Source organism: Palaemon carinicauda, chromosome 42 (assembly GCF_036898095.1).
Source record: "Palaemon carinicauda isolate YSFRI2023 chromosome 42, ASM3689809v2, whole genome shotgun sequence".
Taxonomy (NCBI): Eukaryota; Metazoa; Arthropoda; class Malacostraca; order Decapoda; family Palaemonidae; genus Palaemon; species Palaemon carinicauda.
This window is the reverse complement of record NC_090766.1, coordinates 14,877,207-14,902,206: the sequence shown is the minus strand read 5'-3', so window position 1 is coordinate 14,902,206 and position 25,000 is coordinate 14,877,207. Positions and strand designations below refer to the sequence as shown.

Genomic DNA, 25,000 nt, shown 5'->3' with positions numbered 1-25,000 from the left:
GCCACCTGAAACGACGGCGTCATAAAGTACGCTCAGTAAACAACCACGCTCAGAACAAAGAAGGCATTTAACGCGCATGATGAAAGTGATAAATAATGATATTTACAGTAAAAGCATTTACAAAATATGTTATTACAAATATTATTTACCGTATCTATATAAAATCATACAGTACATACTGTACGTAGCAAAGCAGGAAAACAATTTACGAGAGAGAGAGAGAGAGAGAGAGAGAGAGAGAGAGAGAGAGAGAGAGAGAGAGAGAGAGAGAGAGAGAGATTGTTTTACATACGTAAATGTAAATTTTAAACAAAAAAAATATGATAGGCTTTTAAAACCTTCCCTTTAACTTAATGCATACAGTACTAAACTATAAAACAGACACAAATATTACAGTACTGTAAAATGTTTAAGTAAAAAATAAAGATTGTTACTGTACTCACCACGAAAGAAGTTCAAGAAAAACTTGAATGATGATGGCGATGAATTTGCTGCACAGTAGAAATGATGATGATGAAGCTGATGATGTCTTCTACTGTGCAGCCAATAATAGTATCTTACGTCTCTTCAGACGGAGGTGTCTTTTCCTGGGACACCTCTTCAACTTCTTCCTGAGACACTTCTTCAATTTCTTCTGAGGGCATTGTGATCGGAAGTTGCTGCCGCTGCTTCTTCTTTCGCAAGAGCATCCTGTAGGGAGCCATGTGTTCATCGATCTTGGTGCAGAATTGTACAGAACGAACCATATCCTCGTCCCACTCTTGCGACATTTCTTTCACCTCATTCGCAAGCTTGCAGAGCTTGGCAAGCCGTTCTAATTTTAAGACCGTTTCTTCGACATTTTCTTGGAACTCTTCCTGTGTTTCACTGTCTTCACTGCCCGATTTCGTCAGGTCTTCGAGGTCTGCGGCCGCGTAACTTCTACTGTCTTTTAACATAGTATCGAGAAGCGTCACCTTCTCAGCAATCGTCATCATCTTTCGGTGCTGTTTAGGCTCACTACCAGCCTTAGTAGAAGCAGAAGGCTTGGGAGGCATTGTACAGTAGGGTTTAACAGAAAGTTCAACTTAAAACAGTCGCACACAGCACAGATTAAACTTCACAAAGTTAAGAACGTCTACTCAGCAATACGCGGAAAGAGAAAGTGAACGATGCAGACCCGCGAGAACTGTGATGCTGGAAGTTGAAGATGCGGGCAAAACACCAATCACAGGCTAGATAACAAAACTTGAGTTTTGATTCGTCATCTATCAGCGCTTGAACCAATCACAACCCGTCTTACAGTACATGGTGCGTTGGTTACTCATAGAAGATGCCCCGCGCATACTGAACGTACGTAGATTAAGTACAATACCGTAATAATAATAAATAATGATAATAATACTGTACAGTAATAATAATAATAATAATGATTAATAATAATAACAATAATAATTTTATTAACAACAACAACAATAATAATAATAATAACAATAATAATAAAAATTTACGTACGTACGCTATTTTACGCCTCTCTCTCTCTCTCTCTCTCTCTCTCTCTTTCTCTCTCTCTCTCACGTACGCTTACAGTACTTATTCGAAATGTGATTTTTGCAACAAAGAATATTATTGGATGCAGTACTGTACTACGTACGTATACATACAAAAGATTCATGGAAAAGAAGCACATCCATTACAGTACACACCATTCTAATATGGTATGACTGCATCTGATTTGCGTTTCATGTTCGATTTAATTTTACTACGTACTGAATTATCGTATGATCACATTCTCTTTTCGTGTTTTATTTCTTTCTGTGCTGAATTATATATCATATGTAATGCAATGAACAATCAGTAAGAGCAGATATTACTAATTACAGTATTAATGGAATTACAGGTAACAAAATATCGTATTTGGTTATCTTCAGATTTCGCGGTATTTTCGAATTTTCCGGAAAATCCGCGATATGTATATATATATGGGTTATGGGAAAACCCCGCGAAGTGGTGAATCCGCGATTGTCGAACCGCGAAGTAGCGAGGGTTCACTGTATACTTATAAATCTTTTAATGTACTGAAGGAGCAATAGGTGAACTGCAATATGGCAAGGGACTACTGTATTTCCAAATCTTCAAAATTTGAAAATTTAGCTTGGACTCATAAATGATTTTATATTTTTCCTTTAGATGAATCAAGATTGAATAACTTCCCAGCTGATATACTTTTGAGACACAGATTAAGAAATTCATATATTTTAACTGTTGTTTAATAATAGATTGGTTGGAAAATTGGACAAAGCTTTGCTTTTGAACTTGACATGATATAGTTCTGTACAAACTAGAGTTTTTGATTGTTTTAAAGAATTAAAAAGTTAAGAATATAAGCACAAACTACACCTGTTAAATTACAAACCTTAAATCTGGCTTGTCAGACCATTTTCCACTTGGTAAACATAGCCAGGTAGCATGCCCTGAAAGGTTGGTGGGGCATTGTATAATTAGACTTGCATTAGCTTCAATTTTTTCTAGTGTCCAGTTGTGCCCGGAAAAATTAACTTCTTTCTTTTTGCAGGATAGTATTCGGGGATTTCTATCACTTAAGAGTAAAATAGTAGAAATAGCATTCTCATCTGATGCTTGTGATAAAATTGTATGGACAGTAGTATTCAGTTTAGGTTTATTTGTGATAGAAATCGGAGTATTGGCTGAATTTAGTAGTTTATCTTCACTATCTAAACTAGATGACTGATTGGCTAGTTTAGGCGTGGCTGTAGAAATCTTTTCCGATGGTATTAAAGTAGTATCATTAATGACGCCTGACCTAACAGGTATATCTTCTTGTGGGTACCCAGAGTCGATGTTTGTATTATTATGAAATTTAACAGACGCAATCTCCTCTTCATTCAAGTTTTTGAATGGTAAGGACTTGGTGTTATTCCAGATGGTGACTAGCTGGTCATGAATTGGCTTTCCTAAAGAATCTGTTAGAAAGGAAAACAATGAATTATTCTTTCAGTTTATATATTTGATGTAAGATAATAGCCTTTTTTTAAACGGTGACATGATTCTTTTATATTATATGCCCCCAATTAATCAAACACGTTGTCATTCTTTATCTCTGTCCTGAACAAATTTCCCTTTTCAAAGAAACCTTGTTGACATATTCTAATCTTTCTTTTTTATTCACAAACAATACTCTCACTACACCTTTTATAGTATGTATTTTAAATGCTTAAAGATACAAGCAATGAATGTCAAAACTTTTAATTTTTTTAGGCATATCAAAATGTACCATTATTCCATGAGAAAAATATTTTGTCGCCCATATCTTACCTTCAACTTCTAATATCGATGTGACAGGCTGTGCTGCAATAGGAGATTGTCCTAAATCATTCCAACTTTCTACTTTGATTAGGTAAGATTTGTCCGGGTCCACTTCTATTTCCGTTTCATTTATATTCCAGTCTTTAATTTCTGATGTATTCCACCTGTCCTTTTCTTTTCCATGAGCATCATTAGGCCTATTCTTGTCTTCAGTAATAAGTTCCTCAGTGGTATCCTTACCTTCACTGTCATGTTTTATGGTATTTTTACCATCATCATTGTTACCATAGATCTCTTCTCTATTTTCATCATGCATATTTACTATGAGTCTGTTCTTGATTTCACCAGAAGTTTCTGCAATATTTGAGCTTGAGTTAATCTTTCTCTGCATATTTTTTCCTTCTTCTTTGGGAGTATTATTGCAAGAGTTCTTGATGTGCAATCTCTGCCATGATACTATATACCGAAATCCTGGACCATTGTGGTGTTCACGCTGTACTATCTGCAGAGGATTAATTCAACATTGAAATGTCAGTCATTCACAAGTATGTATATTACTTGAATAAGAAAGAATATATGATGACTTCTTTCTCATATCCTATCAGTAACAACACTGGCAACTGAAGATTCATCATAATTCTTTGTGAATCTATTGAATTCAGGAAATTAGGTAACAAAGATTATACTAAATTTGTATAAAGGACTGACTATACTGGATGATTTTTAACTTGGAAACTTCCAGAAGAGAGTAGAGACAATGTAGTCAAAAAGCTCTGAGACCCATATTGAAAGCAAGTATGCTTCTCATTGTTCTAATGTTTAATCAATATACAGTATATGATAGAGACACCATAAGAAGCTAAAAGGCCTATTTATGCATAAACAAAATGCAAGATCCCAGAAAATTTTAATTTAGAGAAGCGTTGGACATTGTGAAGTTATTGAGTAATTGCCACATTTCATAGATAGATGCAATACTATTTAAACAATATAGATAAATAGGATACCCCTATCTCTTATCCACGAGAAGTAATCCAGCTGGTATTTGGTTAAAGATGATATCACCTTTATGGCTGTATGTAGCGCACCTGGTCTTCAATAGAAACAAATTTCTTTCAGTAAAGCACTTACAGGAAGCAATACAGTTAAATAATATGCCCTGTCTACATTTCTACAACACTGGAACTGTCAAAACGTTGTTGAGCATAACAAGCTAATTTCAACTCTATTACCATTCTGTTCTTATGTTTCCTACTTTTATACCAATGATAACCTTATTAACAAAAACTGTTGAATATAAACATACAATTTTTACCCTTTGGGGACCTAGAAATACCTGGGTTGTCTGTAGATAAAATTGGTTTTTCATGAGCTGTCTTTGTATCAATTTCTCTTCTTCACCCGTCACATTGGTGATCTACAGCCTCAAATACCCAATCATCATTTTGTCTGCTGTGTGCTTTGACAATGATCACCACCGACCCTGATTCATCTGTCCATGCTGCTACAGTGAGGCTCCCGCCCTTTACCAGCGGAGATGCATTTGCCTGGTTTTTGGGCGTCAAGATTCAGTTTTGCATGAATGACTTGACCTGCTAAGCAGCAAAGCCAAAAGTCCTTAAGGGATCCCTGACAGCACCCTCTCAGAAATCTCCTACTGGCTTTGTGAGCAAACGGATGCCCCCCATAGAATATGATGACCTTAAATCATTCCTCCTAGGGCAGTACTTACTACACCATAGCCAGCCACCTGTGTAGCCAAGATTTTTCTGCTCTTTCAATAACCGTTGGGGGATTAAAATGCGTCAATGATCCTCAGAAAAATTATCATTTTTGCTTGCCTTCAGTCTGCTGGAGACTTCTTTTAGGTCACAAGTGCCTGCAGTAACTGATGTGAGACGCCCATTCCAATGTGTAAACCTTGTCTATGAAGGACCTGATGGGCAGAATTGACTCCCTGAATAAGGGGACAACCATACAACACCAACTGAAGCAGAGGTGAATGCTGCAGGACATAAACGCTCACATTGTGACATTCCTGAGCACCTATGCGGACCAACATTCCAACATATGCCCTTAACAGCTACTGGATGATGCCCCTTGCCTTCCGTTATGCTGCTACCATTCCAGATTTAGGGCTGTTGCTAAGAAATGTGGTACAGGATGTCACAGGTATAAAAAACTGTAGGAAGCTTCGTGAGTTAATTTTGAATGAGTATATGATGATCAGTTTCTGACGAGGAGTCTCCCTTCCAGACATCAAATACCCATCTCCAAGATTTGGTCACATCAGTGACGAAGAGAAGCAGCTAGCCATTCTGCGACGTTCTCAAGCATAGTCATCATGACAGCATTTTACTAACTAAAGATAACTTGCCAAATTCCAAATAAGTATTTTTTTGCTCTGTTTCCTCGCTCATTCTCCTTATCTTCAATAACTTGAAGTAATCTAAACCTATGTAAGTAATGGAGCTGTAACACTGATTTTCTCTGTAAATAACTTTGTGAATAGACATGAGTTTGTTTTGTGTATGTTTCTTTTATATTCATTTCCCCATATTTCAATTTGCTGTTGTCAACTACTTTTTATTTAGAGATTAAAAGAACCTGTAATGATTCTTAGATCATAACAGCACAATAGATAATAAGAGATGTGTTAAGTTCTTTTGTTTCATTTAGTTAATTCACTTCGGTGCCTCAGGCGAAGAAATTAAGTTGTGAAACTTTAATGCTTATGAATATCAATAAAAGAGATTTAAGCAAAATTACCTTCCATTTGATAAGAAGAATGTGCGGCTTAGGACGTAAGACTTCAACATTAGATGGGTTTCTTGATGGAACCTCGGGAGCAGTGTTACAGTGACTTATATTTGAAGATTTTGAAGACCCAGCATTATTCTGTCCAGTCACCCAGAAGCTATTATTTGTCCAAGGTTTCAAAGGCATCTGAAGAAGAATATAACTTTACATTATCTCTGTTTGGGGACTCAAAATTGAAAAAGCTAATTCCACTTTTATGAGTCTTAAAATAGAATGTACTATATGTTATGTTTTAGCATGAGGAATATAGGGATGCAGAAGGTAACATCCTCAGAAATTACCTCAGTTTTGTAGATTGTTGATTTTGAGTTAAGATGGTATATTTTATTGAACATTGAAGTTCTGTACATACTGATTTCTTTGTGAAAGAATGTGAAGCTTTTGGTTGCTTGAAGTCCAAGGCCACTTCCAGGTAACCATGTAATGCTAACATGTCCTTCTTGACAGTCAATATTAGTCAATCTCGGTGATTTTGGTACTTCTGTAAAATATAGTAACAAATTATTAGGAAAGTACCACAATACTTTTATTTGATGTACTTGATGTAGAAGATGCTCTTACAAACTAGGAATTTGCATATATTTTAACATCAATCATCTATACGTATTCTAAAAAAATCTTTATGAATAAAGCCATTTGTTTATTCAATTTGTTACATATGGAATATTTTTAATGTAAAATACTTGTTTGTCTAATATGACTTTAAAAAATATGATTTTCCTACCTAAGTACAAACCATTCGCTCTTAACTATGGATATGTTTTCAGTGTAGCCGGAATCTAGTTATAAACTTTTATGCGAGGTGTCAACTACCCTCATCTAGTTGGGTTAGCAGGTGGTAGACCAACGACCTCGCTCACACACCCAATTAGTGAGATAGCTCAAATTTTGTTTTTAGTCCGGTAGAGTGAAGACATGGCTTCTCGCTCTCCCTTGAACCCCTGTATTCAAGTGTCCGTAAAACTTGAAGTTTTATCTTTCACTATTGCAGGTGTGTGGTCTCTGAGGACTGTGACTATGCGGGTTTAGCCCAGCATAGTGGTGTGGCACGTTTATGTCTGTTGTAGAGATGGATCCTCACCGATTTTGCCCTGTGTGCAGACGACACTCCTGCATGCAGGGTTCTCCTTGTGACGAATGTTGAGAGTGGTCATCCTCCCTTGTGGTTGAAGAAGTCGTGACTTCTTTTTCCGGCACCTCATACACTTCCCGCTAACTTTCCTTTGGAGGATGGTTGAGCAAGAGTGATTACATTTATACCCTGTACAACATTCGGGTTCGGAGCTCCCACGTCACTTCCCCTTGCGAAGAACGCATGCTGAGCCTCAATAACATTACAAACCTTTGGTTCCTCCACCCTACGAGGTTGGTCGCCCTTCTTCCCATTGTTAGAGGGCTTTCTCTCCTGAGTGGATAGCCCCTCGAGTACCTCGTAGGCAAGTATGCGATTCTTTGGTACTTTGTTTTGACTCTTCAGAGCGCTCTGGTGATCTTGGCCCCCTGACTCCCAGCAAGCATAGCCCATTTTTACCGTGCTGTTTAAGCACAATTGTATTGTAAATGAAAATTTAAGATGCCTGTTAAAGATCACCGGATGTTTAGTATAATAAATTATGTACTTTAATACCTGCATTGATTTAAATTTGATCATATAAATAATTTATATTTATCATATTTTTAAAGGATAATATTTGAAGACATGCCGTCTCGCTCTCCCGTAAACCCTTATATTTAACTGGCCGTAAAACTGGAAATTTTATCCTTCTCTTTTGCAGATGTGTTGTTTCTGAGGACTTCGAATATGCGCGTTTGCCCTGGCATAGAGGCACGGCACGTTTATGTCTGTTGTGGAGATGGATCCTCACTGACTTTGCTCTGTGTGCAGGCAACACTCCTGCTTGCATGTTCTCCCTGTGTCAAATGTCAGGAGTGGTTATAACTCCCAGTGGGAGTGGTACGGTGTTACAATCTTAAAATCATTACAGGTTCTTTTAATAAGTAAAATAAATATCAACAACACCGATTGAAATATGGGAAATGAATATAAAAAGAAAAACATGAAAAAACACTACACATTTATTCACAAACTTACCAAGAAAACTAATGTTACTTCTTCGGTTACTTTAACTGACAAATCAAACCAGTCAAACACCAACATAAAAGGGGGAACAGTCAATAAGGTAGAAATACTTAAGGAAAATTTTTCTGCAGCTGCTGTGATGATGCTGGTACAGAGACTTCAGGCTTGAGAACGTTGCAGAAGGGCGGCTGAAGTTCAGATGAAACTAGCACGACGACCGGATTCGGAGACGTCACAAAAGGGGTGGCATCAGAAGGGACATCAGATGTCTTCTTCCAAGGATTCGATGATACTGTTGAACGAAGGCAGGCTGCAGGCAGTGTTGGCTACTTCTTGTCACAAGCAGGGAGGGCTAGTGCTTCAATTTGTCTCTTCTTCTCGGCCATACCAGGATCTTTTGGAGATAGGCTTTTGTTGTCTGAAGGGAAGGTTAGAATCTGGCTTCATCAGACTTCTGGTCTTCTCTGCTTCTTATCTCGTTAGGACTTAATTCTCATCTCTTTCGGACATAGTTCCTCTTGTCTTATGTCCTGTCCTATCTCCCTGGACAATCTCATCATGAAGTTTATATACCCATGTATGGGCGGAGTTAATTACAGTGGGCAGTGGTCATCTCCATAGAAGGCGTTCTTTTTAACAATTCTGCATATCTATTGGCTTCCTCAAAACTGCCCACTTCGATCACGCCATGGAAGCTTCTAGAAGAAATTTCTGATGCAATCCGGACCACGTGTTAAGTCGTAACAGAAGGGCAGCACGTGTCCTTCCATGATGACATATATCCTAAACAAGGATTTCCCTCAGGCTCGGTTTCTCAAAATATGCTGACTCCACTAATTAGGATGATGACATCTTGGTCAAACAGGACAGTTTCCTTATCACGGCAGGCACTCTCGGCGAGGCTTGGTTTACTTCCAAAATGCTGATGAAAATGAAGAGATGACAGGATTGCCCAAACAAGGCCAAAGTCGAATCTCGTCTCGCCTCGCTGCTCACACTAGGAATAGATATATTTTTGTTTTTTATTATATCCTTTTATAAGTATTTTATCTACCCATGACATACGGTAAGGAATGGAAGAATTAATCTGGAAGGAATTCCATTCCCTCGAGGTTGAAGAAGTCCTAACTTCATTTGCCAGCACCTCATACACTCCCTGAAGACCTTGCTAGTTTGGTCTCCTCCGGAGGGCGGTCGAGCAAGAGTGATGACCATTTAACCCCTGGACAACATTCAGGTTCAGAGGACCCCATCACTTCCTCGAGTGAAGCGGCGCCATTCCCCACCCATCCCCATACCCCATCCCCTACCTCTTTTAATGCTTTTAAGTCAGTTGTGGCCTTCCTTAAGGCTATTGAGTTTCCCCCCAAAGGAACAGCTTTTGAAGGTGCTGAATGATTGATTGATTAGGAGTTACTTGGCATCCTGACATGTAAGGTCATTGACGCTGATATTATTTGTTATAAATAAATAGATAGTAGTTCAATATAAAACAATATGGGCAAAATCATCCTTATAATAGTTTGATAGCTTTCGGAAGACCTGCTTCTGAAATTAATTTAAAAATGCCACTAGTATGGTACGACACATCATATCCGAGAATCTAGGCAAGAAGGAACCCTCCATCATCACCTCGAGCTTCATACAGATATTTATTTCTTTTTGTACAATAACTGGGGCATTCAATCAATAAATGCCTCACTGTCAAGAGTACCAAACATTAAACGCAATATGGCTGATGTTGCCCAGTCATCAGAAACTCGTGTGTCAACCGAGTGTGACCAATGCGGAGACGACAAAAAGACGTCTCCCACTTTCGGGCCATCATGTTATACCTCCAAGGAGATATAACATTAGTTATTTCTCTCATCTTATTTCTATCTCGACTATCCCAATGCTGTTGCCAAATATTATAAAACAATTTCTTAATGGTAGGTACGAAATCATTACGGAGGATGGGATACCTTCTTGGTAGCAACTCGGATGCAGCATTCTTTGTCAGTAAATCTGCCTTCTCATTCCCAGACACCTATATGTGCTGGATCCCAACAAAATAGAACTGTTATACCTCCCACTCCAATAATGTAAAGCCATTCTAAAATTTTCAAAACTAAAGGGTTACTGGAATTAAAAACTTCTAAAAGCTTGAAGGACACTCCTTACATCACTAAAAATGGTAAAATTACCCTCCTCCTCCAACGCTATTTTCTCAATAGCGGTTAGTATGCCATACAGCTCAGCAGTAAATATGGAAGCTGTTAGAGGAAGTGCACCTCTACAATTAAAAGCATTACTATATACTCCAAATCCAATGCCAGCATCAGATTTGGAGCCATCATTATATATATAAAAGTTGATTCCCTATGTTCTACAACATGTTCCATAAGAAGAGACCTGGCTTTTAAGTCAGTCTTATTCTTTTTAACCAAAAAAATATTTACAAAAAGATATCTCTGGTAATTTCCATGGAGGGGTAGATGATATCTTAAATGGAAGCACCTTATTTCTAACTATATCAAGACGGTTTAATAACTGTTTCACCCGAAAACCATAAGGTTGAGGAGTTTTTTGGTGCAACTCAAAGTATCTTACTTACTTTGATGGCTGCTTTTCCGGTCCCATACAGCAGAAGAACCCCACTCTCTATAGGACCGCCACTGTTGCTTTGCCTTGTTCGTTCAGAGTATTTAACGTTTCATATCGCGTATTGTTCATTTACCGTTAAATCGTCACTGTTGTAAAAAAAGATATTAGTGTTTGTTCTAGGAGGTTTGTAGATTGTTTCAAAGGATATTTTTCTGTTTTTTGGCGTATAGTTTATGTCTATATATTCAAAGCTTGTTACACTAGTTTTTGTTTTCAACATTTTGAGATTTGAGTAACTTTTATGAATAAAGAGTCCAACATCCCCACCAGACCTACCTTCTCTCGGTATGTGAAAGAAGGCATTTGGGGGGGGGGGGTCATTTCAGTGATCCTTGTCTTGTCCAAGTTATTTAACCATGTTTCAGATAATGCTAGCATATCCAAATATTTCTTGTTTATCGATTCTCAAATTTGAATAGTCTTACTATCTACAGATTGTATATTTACATAGCCACAGTTTATGAAATCCTTAGTAACCATGATCAGCATTTTCTGCTAGTCTTTTCAATTCCAAGTCATAAGCTTTGCAGCCTTTAGAATTTACTATGTGGTCACTTGGTTTGTTTAACTTTGTGCAGTTTATACACTTTGACACTTGCGAATTACATTCCTTGGTGGAATGTTTTCCTGAACATTTCCAGCATACTTTATCATCACTCTTAGACTTGCAATCTTACTCAAGATGTCCATACCTCTGACAGTGGTAACAGGTGATCATGTGGTATCTATCACGTATGTTATAAGTACCCCATCATAATGAAACTTTATCTCCATTATCATGAATAGCCCTCCGAACTTCAGGATCACATTTCACCACATGGTGGGTGGTGTCCCCTCCGAGGCATTTTTCTTCAGGACTACACTTATCTTCTCTTGTATATTTTGGATTTGGTTCAGTCAGCAATTTCTTTGAATCAAAAAATTTTTCATCTTCATCATTGTACACATTGCATATCATTACATTTGGTTTTAGTTTTCCGATTTTTCTTGTTTCAGTGTCAGCCACCAATGTCTGAATTTTGTTTGCCGCTTCTCTGATAATTTTGTTTGCAAAGTTTACAACAACATTTCCATTCGTAGTTGACCTCGTGTGAAGTATAGTAGGAATGTCTTTAAAGTGCTTGTTGAACCTCATGTTTTGTTTCAGTAATCTTAGTTGTTGTACTAGTTGATTTAATTATCAACAGATTTTTTCTTTAACTTTGTCAGCAATTGTTAGTTTCTCCGGTTTGGGGTCTGTCAATGTTTGAAGTGTTGCTTTAATTGATTCCATATTGGTGGCAAGAATGTCAACTTTCTCAGTGAGGTCGGTAGTCTGGGTGGAATTTGCTGCGTTTATGCCAAGGTCCGCAAGTTTTTCTAAATCAGCTATTTTTGCATCTTGTTCGTTCAGGGCCAAATCTCTCAGGTTCACATCTTCCTTTAATTTTGATATTACCAAATTGGCTTGTCTGGCTTTACGTACACAGTGTGGGCATAACCAATCTAGGTTATTCCGTTCATTATCAGTGATGCCTATCACTATATGCACACATTTCTCATGGTAGAGTCTAGTACATTCACATGCTATCCATTTTTTCTGTTCTCCCTCCGTGGTTTTACATATGAGACAGAAATAGTTAGGAACAGACATAGTGTACTGTTTCTTATCACTTAGGTTTCTCCATAAGATTAACTTATATCTTTTCAATGATATTCTAAGCGAGAAACAGAAAGTTAAAACAAGAATCAGGGCGAGTGTTTAACGAAGCTCTGCGCAACACGTCCAAGTCTTGTGAGTGCCTTACAAGGCTTGCATCCTGTGCTAAAGAAAAGAAAGTACTTGCAAACTAAACTGATACCAAACAATAGACGACTTTCAGTAAAGGTCTAAAGGCAATTCTCCAGCATTAACAAGGAGGCTTGGGATAGGCAAAGTTCCAAAGGCTCCTGTGGCCAATCTGATACCAGTATGGTGTATAGAATGTAAAATCTTTAGTCGACTTGGGGTGGCTTAGCAGTATATGTCACGTCCATAAATAATTTTTGTAAAAATTTAGGACTTGTATAACTTTGAAATAGTTTTGCAGTCTGCCCTCCATGTTGCATGAGACAAAACTTTTAAAAGATTCAGAGCCTCAAGACACTGCTTTTTAAGCTATCAATTGAGGAACCCATGTATGTCTACAAACAAATATCAATCCTAAAAATCTAGCCTCACTTACACATGGGATGCGTTGACCTTCGATGTATATATATCTGGGTCTGGATGTACTCCCCGAATATGACAGAAATGGACAACAGTAATTTTGCTTGTTGAAAGCATAAGTCCATTCATGTCAGCCCACGGAATAATTTTGTCAATTGAGAGTTGTAGTTTTTCTCAACCATCGACATTCTAGATCCAGCAAATGATATGAAGAGATCATCTACAAATAGTGTTGAGAGAATAGCTTTTTGAATGACTGAGGATATCCCATTAATGGCCAGTGCAAATAGGGTTACACTAAGCACACTTCCCTCGGGAACTCCTCCTTCCTGACATTTCCTCTCTGATACTTTCCCCCACTCTCACTTGAAAAAATCTATGTGAAACAAATTATTGAATGAACAGTGGTAGCTCTGCTCTTAATCCCAATTCATGAATGATTTTAAGTATACCATATCTCCGTGCAGTATCATATGCCTTTTCAAGGTAAAAAAAGACTATTACTTGGTGCCGTTTGGAAACGAAGGCTTCACAAATAGAGAATTCCAATTGTATCAACACGTCAGTTATTGAGTGCATTTTTTAAAATCTACACTGGATTGGTGATAAAATACCCTTCTTTTCCAGGTACCATATCAGTTTTGCATTAACCATCTTTCTCATGATGATTTTACATTAACAAGATGTCATTGCAATTGGTCAATATTTTGCAGCTAAAAACTTATCATTGCCGGGTTTTAAAAAGGCTAAAATAATGTCTAGTTCCCAAACGCATGGATAACTATGGTTGCACCATATGTTAATAATACTCAAAATAGATAACTTAGTATTAACAGGTACATGTTTAATCATTGCATATGGAATGCCATCGGGTCCAGAGGCTGTATCATTACATGTAGCAAGTGCAGAATCAAATTCTCTTTCAGTAAAAGGAGAATTGTATTACTTTTCCCTTCCTGTTGCAAAATTAAAAAAAAAAAATTCTTAAATGCTCCTAAACTGGTGACCAGGAGCTGCTTCACACTTACATGATACATTTAAGAAATGATCAGCCAGGGCATTGCTAACCTTAGTTGCTCCAGTCACATATTGACCATTCACCTTTAACATCAGTGGTTGGTTGGGGGTGAATTTGCCAGCTACCTTTTTTTACTTTCCACAGAAGATGGTGGCGTTCTACTGTTAATGGAGGAAACAAATGACACCCGAGGCTGGCACCTAGCTTCTTTCATGGCACAACGGAACTGTGCTCTACCTTTCTTGTTTATTATTATTATTATTATTATTATTATTATTATTATTATTATTATTATCATCCAAGCTACATCCTTAGTTGTAAAAGCAAGATGCTATAAGCCCAAGGGCTCCAACAGAGAAAAATAGCCCAGGGAGGAAAGGAAATAAGCAAATAAATAAATATAAGTGGTAATGAAAAATTAGAATAAAAGATTTTTTAAAAATTAAGATTTAAACAAATAATTAATATATAGACTAAAAAGACTTATGTCAGCTTGTTCAACATAAAAATATTTGCTGCAAGTTTGAGCTTTTGATGTTCTACTGATTCAACAACCCGATTAGAAAGATAATTCCACAACTTGGTCACAGCTGGAATAAAACTTCAAGGATACTGTGTAGTATTGAGCGCCATGATAGTAAAGGCCTGACTATTAGAATTAACTGCAGGCCTAGTATTATGAACAGGATGGAACTTTCCGGGAAGATCTGAATGTAAAGGATGGTCAGAATTATGAAAAATCTTTTGCAACATGCATAATGATCTCATGGTGTCCTATAACTAATATATTTGCGAGGATAAGGAGTATTATCATCAAGTTTGCTCTTTCTTCATATTTGGCCCTTAAACCCTGACAATTCCATTGCAAAATGGAGGAAAAACCTGCGGTTAATTTTTTGGAAGATGCCTTAAATGAAGTCTTCCCATTAGCAATTTCCCTGTGGTTTTATTAGAGAGGATCTTGATCGATTGGGTTTTGCGTTTGTGATTTTCTTTTTGTCTTTTAGATCTAATTATTGAGGGGGATGGTAGTCCTCACTTGAAATTCTGATTTATTTAAATTGTCTTCTGGTTGATCAGAAATATCAACAGACAAAACAGCATATTTATTTGATGTCATAACTCTAATATTTTTTAATGGAAGGTAGTGATAGAGATGGAGGTCTCTCTATTTTCCGATTAGTATGTGGTGAGCTACCAGGTTTTTGCACCTTCCCCACTACAGGTGCACCTGGTAACTTGGTTTCAAGTGGAACCTCCATCAAATCAGCCAAGGAAATGGCCCGAGAGAGGGTAGTGCTATTATTGGTAATGTGGGATAAAGGTAGTACAGAAATGGGCAATGCCTCAGTTTTAATACACCATGGCAAAGCCTCAGAAGGTAATATACTTAGCTCGTCATACAGCACTTTATTATTAGATGATGTATTTCTTTTCTTAGAACTACTGGCAGTGCTAGGTGATGTTTGATGTCTCCTGTGGTAAATTTACTTTTGATTTTAAGGCTAGTTGATTTATTCAGCAGTCTTTTTGCATGTCCCACTCCTATGTGTTCCAAACTGAATTTTTTGAGGGCAGCTTCCTCCAACTTATACATTTCGCATCTCTTATCAGTTGATTTATGATTCGAGTTGCAGTTTAAACACCTGGCCTCGATTGTACAGTCTTCATGATAAGATTTGGACCGAAAGCTACTTTTTTTTTTCTTTTTACAAATTTAGATGAGTGTCCAAGTTTAAAACAATTAAAGCATTGTAGTGGCTTCTGCTTGAAAGGATGAACTTGAATCCTCTCATCTTCAATAATAATATGAAAAGATACATCAGCATCCTGGAAAGTAAGTATAATCATCGATGTTCCAGGATCCTTATGCACTTTTCATACATTTAGTGGACACATGGAAAGTATCTCCTTCTCTGTAAATTCATGCAAGTCTTTATTGAAGACTACTCCCCTTCCATAACTAAAATTTAGATGGTGTTTCATTTCTAAAGTAACATCACTGCTTGTCTGAAGGTTAGATATCATTGCAGACTGCGTCGATGATTTGGCATGGATGAGGTAACTATTTTTCCCAAAACGAGATATATCACCAGGTGCGATGGTTCCTACTTTTTTCGGAATCAATTTGCATATTCTAAAATAATTCCCTATTACCCCTTTAGGTTTAGCTACAAGCCACATTACTGGTTTTGGCTTGCTCTTGGAGTGTATAAGTACATTTACGTGTTTTTCAAACCAATTGGCAGGTTTGTACACATCCAATTCTTTTTTGACCTTATCACAAAGAGCTCCCATGATGTTCACGTTGCTAATTTTAATATTCATAATATTACAAACTGCATCAAACGCTTCTTCAGGACTATCATTTTTCATATTTGAGTCACATCCTTATTTCCTTAATCAACCCATAGCACATAAATGCTTTAAATATATCACCATAATTTGTCTTGAATGTAATTTGGGTAACATGAAGGATTCACAGTTTCCTTGTGTTACCCGAATCACTAGAGTTTTTAACATCAGTAGAGTGGTCTTTTTTAGTTCCAAGGTCGTCAACAGAATTATCCTTAATTGAATTAACAGAGGTCATCAACAGTGCCGGGGGAGAGTCAGCGTATCCAGGGGATGGGGGTTCGTTACTTAAAGAATCTATAAAGCAGGAGTCGAGATTGGATAGTTGATTGGTTTGATTTAATGTTCGACAATATTAAGACATCATATGTTGGAAAGGAAATTTACACTCTCCACTATTGGCACAATGAGAGTATACTTCCTAGAAGGTCCACTCCATACCCTACCCGAAGGATAGCACCAAAATAGATATAGAGGCACAGTTTAAGCTAAACCCGCCTGTTAGGACTGAGACCATGGAAACTATGGAATCATCTTCCTTATATATGTAATGATGGGCTTCAAGCCAGAAGTTGTGAGTCCTACCCCAAGAATTGGATCCCCCTGGTTTCCGAAGACCCAACCCTTGAGAATAGTTCTGCCAAAAAAGGTCCAAACCATCTTTGGGAGGGCTGAGATCGTCCAATAATCTCACATATAGCTTTGAATGCAAATACCCCCAACCTTGATACCTCCTCCCATTCATTGAAGCAGACAGCAATAACGGATGTGGAAACATACACGCCATAAAAAATGATAATATGTATATATATATACATATATATATATATATATATATATATATATATATATATATATATATATATATATATATGCACCCTAAATATATAATACGATTATTACTCCTGAAGTCTGGGAATTCAAAAATATACTACACTATGGCTCGTGACTGGAAACCAAACATATAATATTATATATACTACGACTGGCAAGTTTAGTAACCTCTCGAATTGCCAAACTCCCTTGTTTGCCTTTTCCTTAACTGTTACACTTTAAAACATTAATACTCGAATTCTGAGACCGTTAAATAACTTCCAGACAGCAATGTATAAAATACTGAATATCGAAAGGTATCCTAAGCACATTCAAAACTAAACTGGGTAATTACTTTTAAGTATTATCACTTATTTAACTCACTGTGACTCTTAACTGGAATCGAGCGGAACCTGGTCTTAAATAGTGATGATTGGAATAATACACTCGTTATAAAATTAAATATATTTTATATAAATTTAACACTGGAAAGAATTTAAATAACAAAATTAATTCACAGGAAAAATATTAAGTCTGAACAAAACTTAGAATAAGACAAAAATGTTACGATCCGAAATTTATAATAACTTGACTTGAACTATTATATCTGAATAAACCTTAACCTAAGAAAAGAAATAATAATGACTTTAAATGAATAATAGTTAACCAGATCACTTTACAAACCTATCCTGCATACAGGGCCGTTTACAAAAAAACGTTATACAATGCCAACACTCAGACTAATACAATGAATTCTAACATCACCTTTTAGTCTTGCGTGACACACGATTTGCTTTGGGGCGCAGTCACTTAGGAGACGTCACTAGAACGCACTGAACACTTTCGACATATAACACCGATGGAGAAAGAGGGAGAGGAGAAGGCTGTTGTTCTAACTCAATCTCTCTGTTTGTCTGTCTCTGACTCTCACCCAATCTTGGGTCGTTATACATCAAATTTTTGGCGAATTCCAGAAGCTTCCAGGATCGGGTTCTGGTAGCGTGGGGGTGGTGCTTTTCGTCAAAGTTTCCAACTAGATAAAAATGCCAAGAGGCGAGTCAATGGGTTTTTGGTAACTGTCAGATACACGTTAACGCACCCGCAAGACGACGACTCCCAGCTAGCTCTGCCTACCTATTGTCCCCGAAATAAAAAAAAAATAACATCCTCTCTTCGGGCATCGGGAAGCTTCGAAAACACGTGTCACTGAACATTCCAAACGACATGTTCTGAAATTTTCTTGCAAACATGACTCAATACATCATAAAATATGAAAGAACATTACATAAGCCCTTGTTCCTATCGCATGAATCCTACAACACTTTCAAATAGACAACGTAAGACTTCATAGCAAACATACGTGAAATAAAAAGTTAATTCTTTGAAAAGTACGTAAATTTCATATTTTAACTTAAATAAAGAATATAATAAAATTCACAACAAAAGTCTTACGTAATTTACATAAAATACCTACGTATATCTACATGAGAGGGGCTCATTTTACGGGCTGGGTATCATCTCTTCAATGCACAAATGAAAATGATATATGAAATATAAGTAAAATTATTAATAAACTACGATATTTACTCTACACTAGACCAGCTTCGAAAGATAGCTCTCTCCAAAAAATATTATGTATTTTGGGTCTGAATCCATCGATTCGGCCCGACATAAATAATCTGCAGTCACGTTATCTTTACCTGATATATGTTTTACATTAATACAATATGGATGCAAACATAATGCCCACCTAGTTAACCTTTGATTATTATTTTTCATCTTATTCACAAAAGTTAAAGGATTATGATCGAAATATACTGTGATCTCTTCATTTTGTGGTCAATTCACATAGACCTCGAACTTGTTTATCGCTGTGACTAACGCTAGTAGTTCCTTCTCTACTGTCGAGTAGGCTCGCTGATGTTTCTTTAGATTCGAGAACATGAAACCAACAAGATGAAGAATTCCTTCCTTGTCTTCTTGCAGATTCCGTTATCTGACTATTCCACTTGGATAAGGAATTTTTTTTTTTTAATCAGGAGCTTGCATTATCGGTTTTGAAGTTAATATGGCCTTTATCCTGTCGAAGGATTCCTGGTACTCGCTGGTCCATACAAATTTTCTCTTGGGGCTAGTCAGATCCGTTGAGGGAGCGACTATAGCTGAAAATTTCGGGCAAAAATGTTGGTAGAATCCTCCCCTCCCTAAGAAGCGTTGTAATTGCTTCCTCGTTGTTGGGGGTGATGCTTTCCTTATTCCCTCGACGTTAGCGGCTACCGGGGAGATTCGTCCTCTTCCTACTTCAAATCCTAAGTACTGAACTGTTACCTTTCCAAATTCGCTCTTCTCCAGGTTAATCGTTAGATATGCTCCTCGCAGCTTTTGAAATACATTCTTCAGGATTCGAAGATGTTCTTCCCAGGTCGATGAATATATTACAATATCGTCGAGATATACGCCTACTCCTTCTATCGATCCAAGAAGGCTATCCATCACTTGTTGAAAGGTAGCGGGGGCTTTCATTATTCCAAAAGGCATGACGGTATATTGATATAACCCAAACGGGGTTATAAAAGCTGATAATGATTTTGCGTAGTCGTCTAAAGGAATTTGATATTAGCTTTCAACAAGCCTATCTTGGAGACGAATCTCGCTTGTCCGATATTATCGAGTTGTTGGTTGAAGAGTGGCAATGGATAATTATCGGCCATGATTGAGTTTAACTTTCGCTAGTCCGTACACATCCTAAAAGTTCCGTCCGGTTTTTTCACCAGTAAGCATGGAGAACTGTAAGGGCTAGAACTTTGTTCGGCTAATCCGTTTTGTAACAAATAGTCCACTTCTTTTCTCATTACTTCTCGGTGATACGGTGACAGTCGATAGGCGCGTTGCTTAAACGATCTTTCCTTTGTTTTGAGGTGTATCTCGTGCTTCGTCAGGTTGGTTCGTTTCGGGACGTCCGAGACAATTTCAAGGAAACTTTTAATTAATCGGCCTAATTCCTCTTGTTGCTCTTGGTCCAAATGAGTGAATTTTTCTCCCAAATTCCAAATGATAGTCAAATTATTCACTATGCTTACTGCCCCTACCTCATATCCGACATCGTCTTCCGTGGATGGTATGGTTTGCGCCATACATACTTGTGAATCTTCGGTCTCGTTTTCGCTCAAGTAGGGTTTCAGTAGGTTGACGTGTACTTTCCTTTGATTTTTCCTTCGTCCGGGGGTTTAAATTCTTGACATATTCTCCGTCCGTTTCCTCTCGATCCTTCCATTTTTCTGCTAACATTTTAATCGATCCTCGTACTTCTTGTCCAAATACCATTTCATTCAGGCTACAGCCCATGCTTTCTTGATAAGCATTACGCATCTCAAATAACATCAGCGGTAGTTCGATGTCCCATTCATTCCCCGTTTCGTTGCTGAACTTCGTTAACATGCTTTTTATTGTTTGATGAAAGCTCTCTAATGCACCTTGGGTCTCCGGATGATAAGCAGTTGATAGTTGTTATTTAACATTAACAGTCTCATTGCGTCCTGAAATAATTTTGACGTGAAATTCGTTCTTCCTCGGTCACTTTGAACTACTGTACTTCTGTTATACCGAACTTTGTGAAAAAGTTTAGTAACTTCTCGGCGATTATCTTGGCACTGATGTACCTGGAGGGTATGGCTTCTGGGTATCGCGTTACTGGTCACATCAGGGTTAACATATATTCGTGACCTTTTTTCATCCTTGGTAAAGGTCCTACAATGTCGATCATTACCTTACTGAAGGGTTCTCCTTGCACTTCTATCGGGTGTACGGGAGCTTTCTTAATGCACTCGTTCGGCTTTCCAGCCTTTTGACATACGTGATATGCATGGCAAAACTGGCTCACGTCCTTAAGCATGCCAGGCCAGAAAAAGTGTTTCATTATCTTCTCCGTCGTCTTCCTGATCCGCATATGTCACGTCTCGTGCACGACGGCAATCACCTGTCTTCTCAAGGGTGCGGGAATTAATATCTATCGATATATCCCCCATTCGGCATTTCCAGGGATATCGGCAGGACTATACTTCCTCATAAGCAACCCATCCTTAAGATAATAACAGGTCGTAGACTGCTGTGCCTCTGTCTCGTCCACCACATGGTACAATAACTCTGTTAACGTTGCATCCTTCCGTTGCAATCCTATCAGCCTTTTCCTTCTCACTTGTCCTACTTCTCACGTTGAATTTTCTATTTCTTCCAAGTCTACTTGTCTACTCGTCCGTGGCTCCTTTTCGCTCGAGCTTACTTTTGAGTTCTCTTCTTGCGTATCATCACGGGAATCCTCTTCTTCGAAAAACAAATCCTGCAAGTTCATTGCTCCTTCGATTTCTTTTTCTTCTTTGTCCTCTTGTCCACTCGTCTATCGTTACTCTTCTTCAGAAAACAAATCCTCCAAGTTCATTGCTCCTTCGATTTCTTCTTCTTCTTTGGCAGCCACTTTCTTTTTCATACTCCTAGTCCTAACACCACTAGGAAACAGATACGGGTAGTCCTTCTCGAGTTCAGTCATAATACTATACTTCAATGGTTTCTTCGTTACAATGGGACAAGGCACGAATGGCTCTCCACCAACCTCATTACCCAGCAGGACGTCTACTCCTTCGACAGCCAATGAATCCCTTACCACAAAGTCAAAATTACCTGTCACCAATTCACATGACAGTTTCAAGTGGCAAATAGGGGTGACCTCCTCACCTCTTATTCCCCTCAAAATAACTGTCCCCTGTGAGTGACTGTTCCACCAACGGCTGTACTTCTCCTACTACCACACTATGGTTACAACCTGTGTCACGCTATATCCTGACCGGGGTTTACTCACTCCCATCTATTGCTGCTAACATACCTTCATAAATGTCTGGTTTAAAGGCATCTACGCTATTAGGGTTCGTCCTGTTCGTCGTGTAAACGTTGGCTGGTTTATTTTCCTCTCCGTCCTTTCCCAATTGCTTCTTAGTCTCCGCATTCTGTGAAGTCGAATTATCTTTAATCACTTGGGCGACTGCTTTCGGTTGGTTTGACCAACATTCCTTACTGATATAGCCTCTCTTACCATTCTTAAAACATACAATATCAACCTTCTGCGCATCTTTCACAATACTTGGAGGAGGAGGATTCGACGTTTGTTGCTGTGGTACTATTGCATTCTGCTTAGGGACAGTACCAGTGCTACTTCCGTTGTAACGATTGAATTTGCTCCCATAGTTATTACTGAACTGGTTTCCATGGTTCGGCAAATTCTTGACACCTGGTCGGAACGATGGTTGAAACTTCGTGCCCGAGGAGTGTTTACGACTGATGATAATATAATTTTCACTCAGCGAAGCGGCTTTATCAAGTTTCTTCACCTCTCTGTCTCTCAAGTACGTTCGAATGTGTTCAGGAATTCCTCGTAGATACTGCTCTAGTTTTATCAATTCTTCTAAATCAGCCATCTCCTTTACATTAGCAGCCTTTATCCATCTTTTAAAACATCATTGTACCTGATAAGCGTAATCCAGGAAAGTAATTTCCTCGTCCTTCCACAAACTTCAGATTTTTTTTTTTTTTTTTTTATCATATTCAGAGGCCATCTGGTACACCTGCAGCACGCTCCTCTTTACTTCTTGATACTCCATCCTCCGGTCCTTAGATAAGGACGAGTAACCACTGCAGCCCCTTCCAAAGTGCACACTCTGCAATAACACCGACCATTTATCTTCTGGCCTTTTCATCGTCGCTGCCACCGTTTCAAAAAGATCGAAGAACTGATCTGGAGCTGCTGCTGTGAATTTTGGTATCAACACCTGTGCATTTGCCATATCAAACATCTGAGCTGCCACCCTTGCATGCGCATTCATCAGTTCCAATTCCCTCAAATGTCGTACATCTTCTGCTAGTCTTACTTTTTTTATTTCTATCTGTCTTCTCTCTCTTTCTTCTTCTCGCCTTGCTTCCATTTCCTTCGCACATTATCTTTCTTCTCTCTTTTCTTCTTCTCGTCATAATCATCTTCAACCTAATCAAATTCTCTTCTGCTGCAATACATTTAATTTCAGCCTCTACGTCCTTATCTGCTTTCATGCCTTCAGTTTGAGGGTCAACCGGTCCTTGCTTCACTTAAAACTCTTCCTCAGCTTCCTCCAACAGTTCACCAGATGCCACAATATTCTCCTCCGACAATTTTCCCGATTTTATGAAGGCTAGACACTGGATTTGGGCCTTATTCATCCCACTCGTAGCATGGCTACCACATGAGGCCATTAAGATAGAGAGCCACTGATATTTAGTTACATTAGCTTCTGACAATTCCTGAACACTTTGGTTACTTAAAAACTCCTGGATATTAAACTGTGCCATCTTTTAATTTAACACTAATCAATGCCTCTCCAAAGAATAATATTCTGACAATACTCAAAATCCTATCAACACTACTATTAAATAAACCGTTAATAAAAACACAGCCCTGTTATCACCAATATTTAAAACAGACTCGCTTGATTCCCAAGGGTCTGCGCACCAAAATATATTATCCTGTATGGTTGCGGGTTTGAGCACCCAAAATATATAATACGATTATAACTCCCGAAGTCTCGGCATTAAAAAATATACTGCACTATGGCTCGTGACTGGGAACCAAACATATAATATTATATATACTACGACTGGCAAGTTAGTTAACCTCTCGAATTCCAAACTCCTTTGTTTGCTTTTACCTTAAAACTGTTACACTTAAAAACATTAATACCCGAATTCTGAAACCATTGAATAACTCCCAGACAGCAGTATATAAAACACTGAATATCCAAAGGTCTCTTAAGCACACTCAAAACTAAACTGGGTAATTACTCTTAAGTATTATTATCACTTATTTAACTCTCACTATGGTTCTTAACAGGAATCGAGCGGAACCTGGTCTTAAATAGTGATGATTGGAATAATACACTCATTACAAAAATAAATATATTCTATATAAATTACAACACTGGAAAGAATTTAAATAGCAAAATTAAGTCACTGGAAAAATATTAAGTCTGAACAAAACTTAGAATAAGACATAAATGTTACGATCTGAAATTTATAATAGCTTGACTTGAACTATTATATCTGAATAAACCTTAACCTAAGAAAAGAAATAATGCATTGAAAATAATACAAATGGTTGAAATTATTCTGAAGTAATACGATGTTCACGTCTCACTCTAAATGAATAATAGTTAACCAGATCACTTTACAAACCTATCCTGCATACAGGGCCGTTTACAAAAATCGTTATACAATGCTAACACTCACCCTAATACAATGAATTCTAATATCACCTTTTAGTCTTGCGTGACACACCATTTGCTTTGGGGCACAGTCACTTAGGAAATGACACACTAGAACGCACTGAACACTTTCGGCATATAACACTGCGGGAGAGAGAGGGAGAGGAGAAGGCTGCAGTTCTAACTCAATCTCTATGTCTGTCTGTCTCTGACTCTCACCATTCATTCATTAAAGATTGTCTTGCCTTATGCAAGACATGAGGTCTTGCAGACTCTCACCCAACCTTGGGTCCTTATATATAAAATTTTTCGTGAATTCCAGAAGCTTCCAGGATTGGGTTCTGGTAGCGGGGCGGTTGTGCTTTTCGTCAAAGTTTCCAACTAGATAAAAATGCCAAGAGGCAAGTCAAGGGGTTATTGGTAACTCTCAGATACACGTCAACGCACCCACGAGACAACTCTCCCAGCTAGCTACGCCTACCTATTGTTCCCGAAAT

The 25,000-nt window shown here is 37.9% G+C and overlaps 2 protein-coding genes across 3 annotated transcripts in view; one reads left to right on the top strand and one right to left on the bottom strand.

The window, feature by feature from the left end:
* Positions 1–25,000, top strand: part of LOC137632790 (palmitoyltransferase ZDHHC3) — a 194,919-nt gene that overhangs the window by 49,072 nt on the left and 120,847 nt on the right. The window lies entirely within an intron of this gene.
* The window catches only part of LOC137632830 (adhesion G protein-coupled receptor L3-like), a 99,359-nt gene that overhangs the window by 37,088 nt on the left and 37,271 nt on the right, over positions 1–25,000 (bottom strand). Inside the window, exons 10-11 of the mRNA XM_068364930.1 lie at positions 6,408–6,607; positions 6,076–6,252 (exon numbers count right to left, since the gene is read on the bottom strand). Of these exons, the coding sequence (XP_068221031.1) occupies positions 6,076–6,252; positions 6,408–6,607 (377 nt within the window). The remainder of the gene's footprint in view (positions 1–6,075; positions 6,253–6,407; positions 6,608–25,000) is intronic.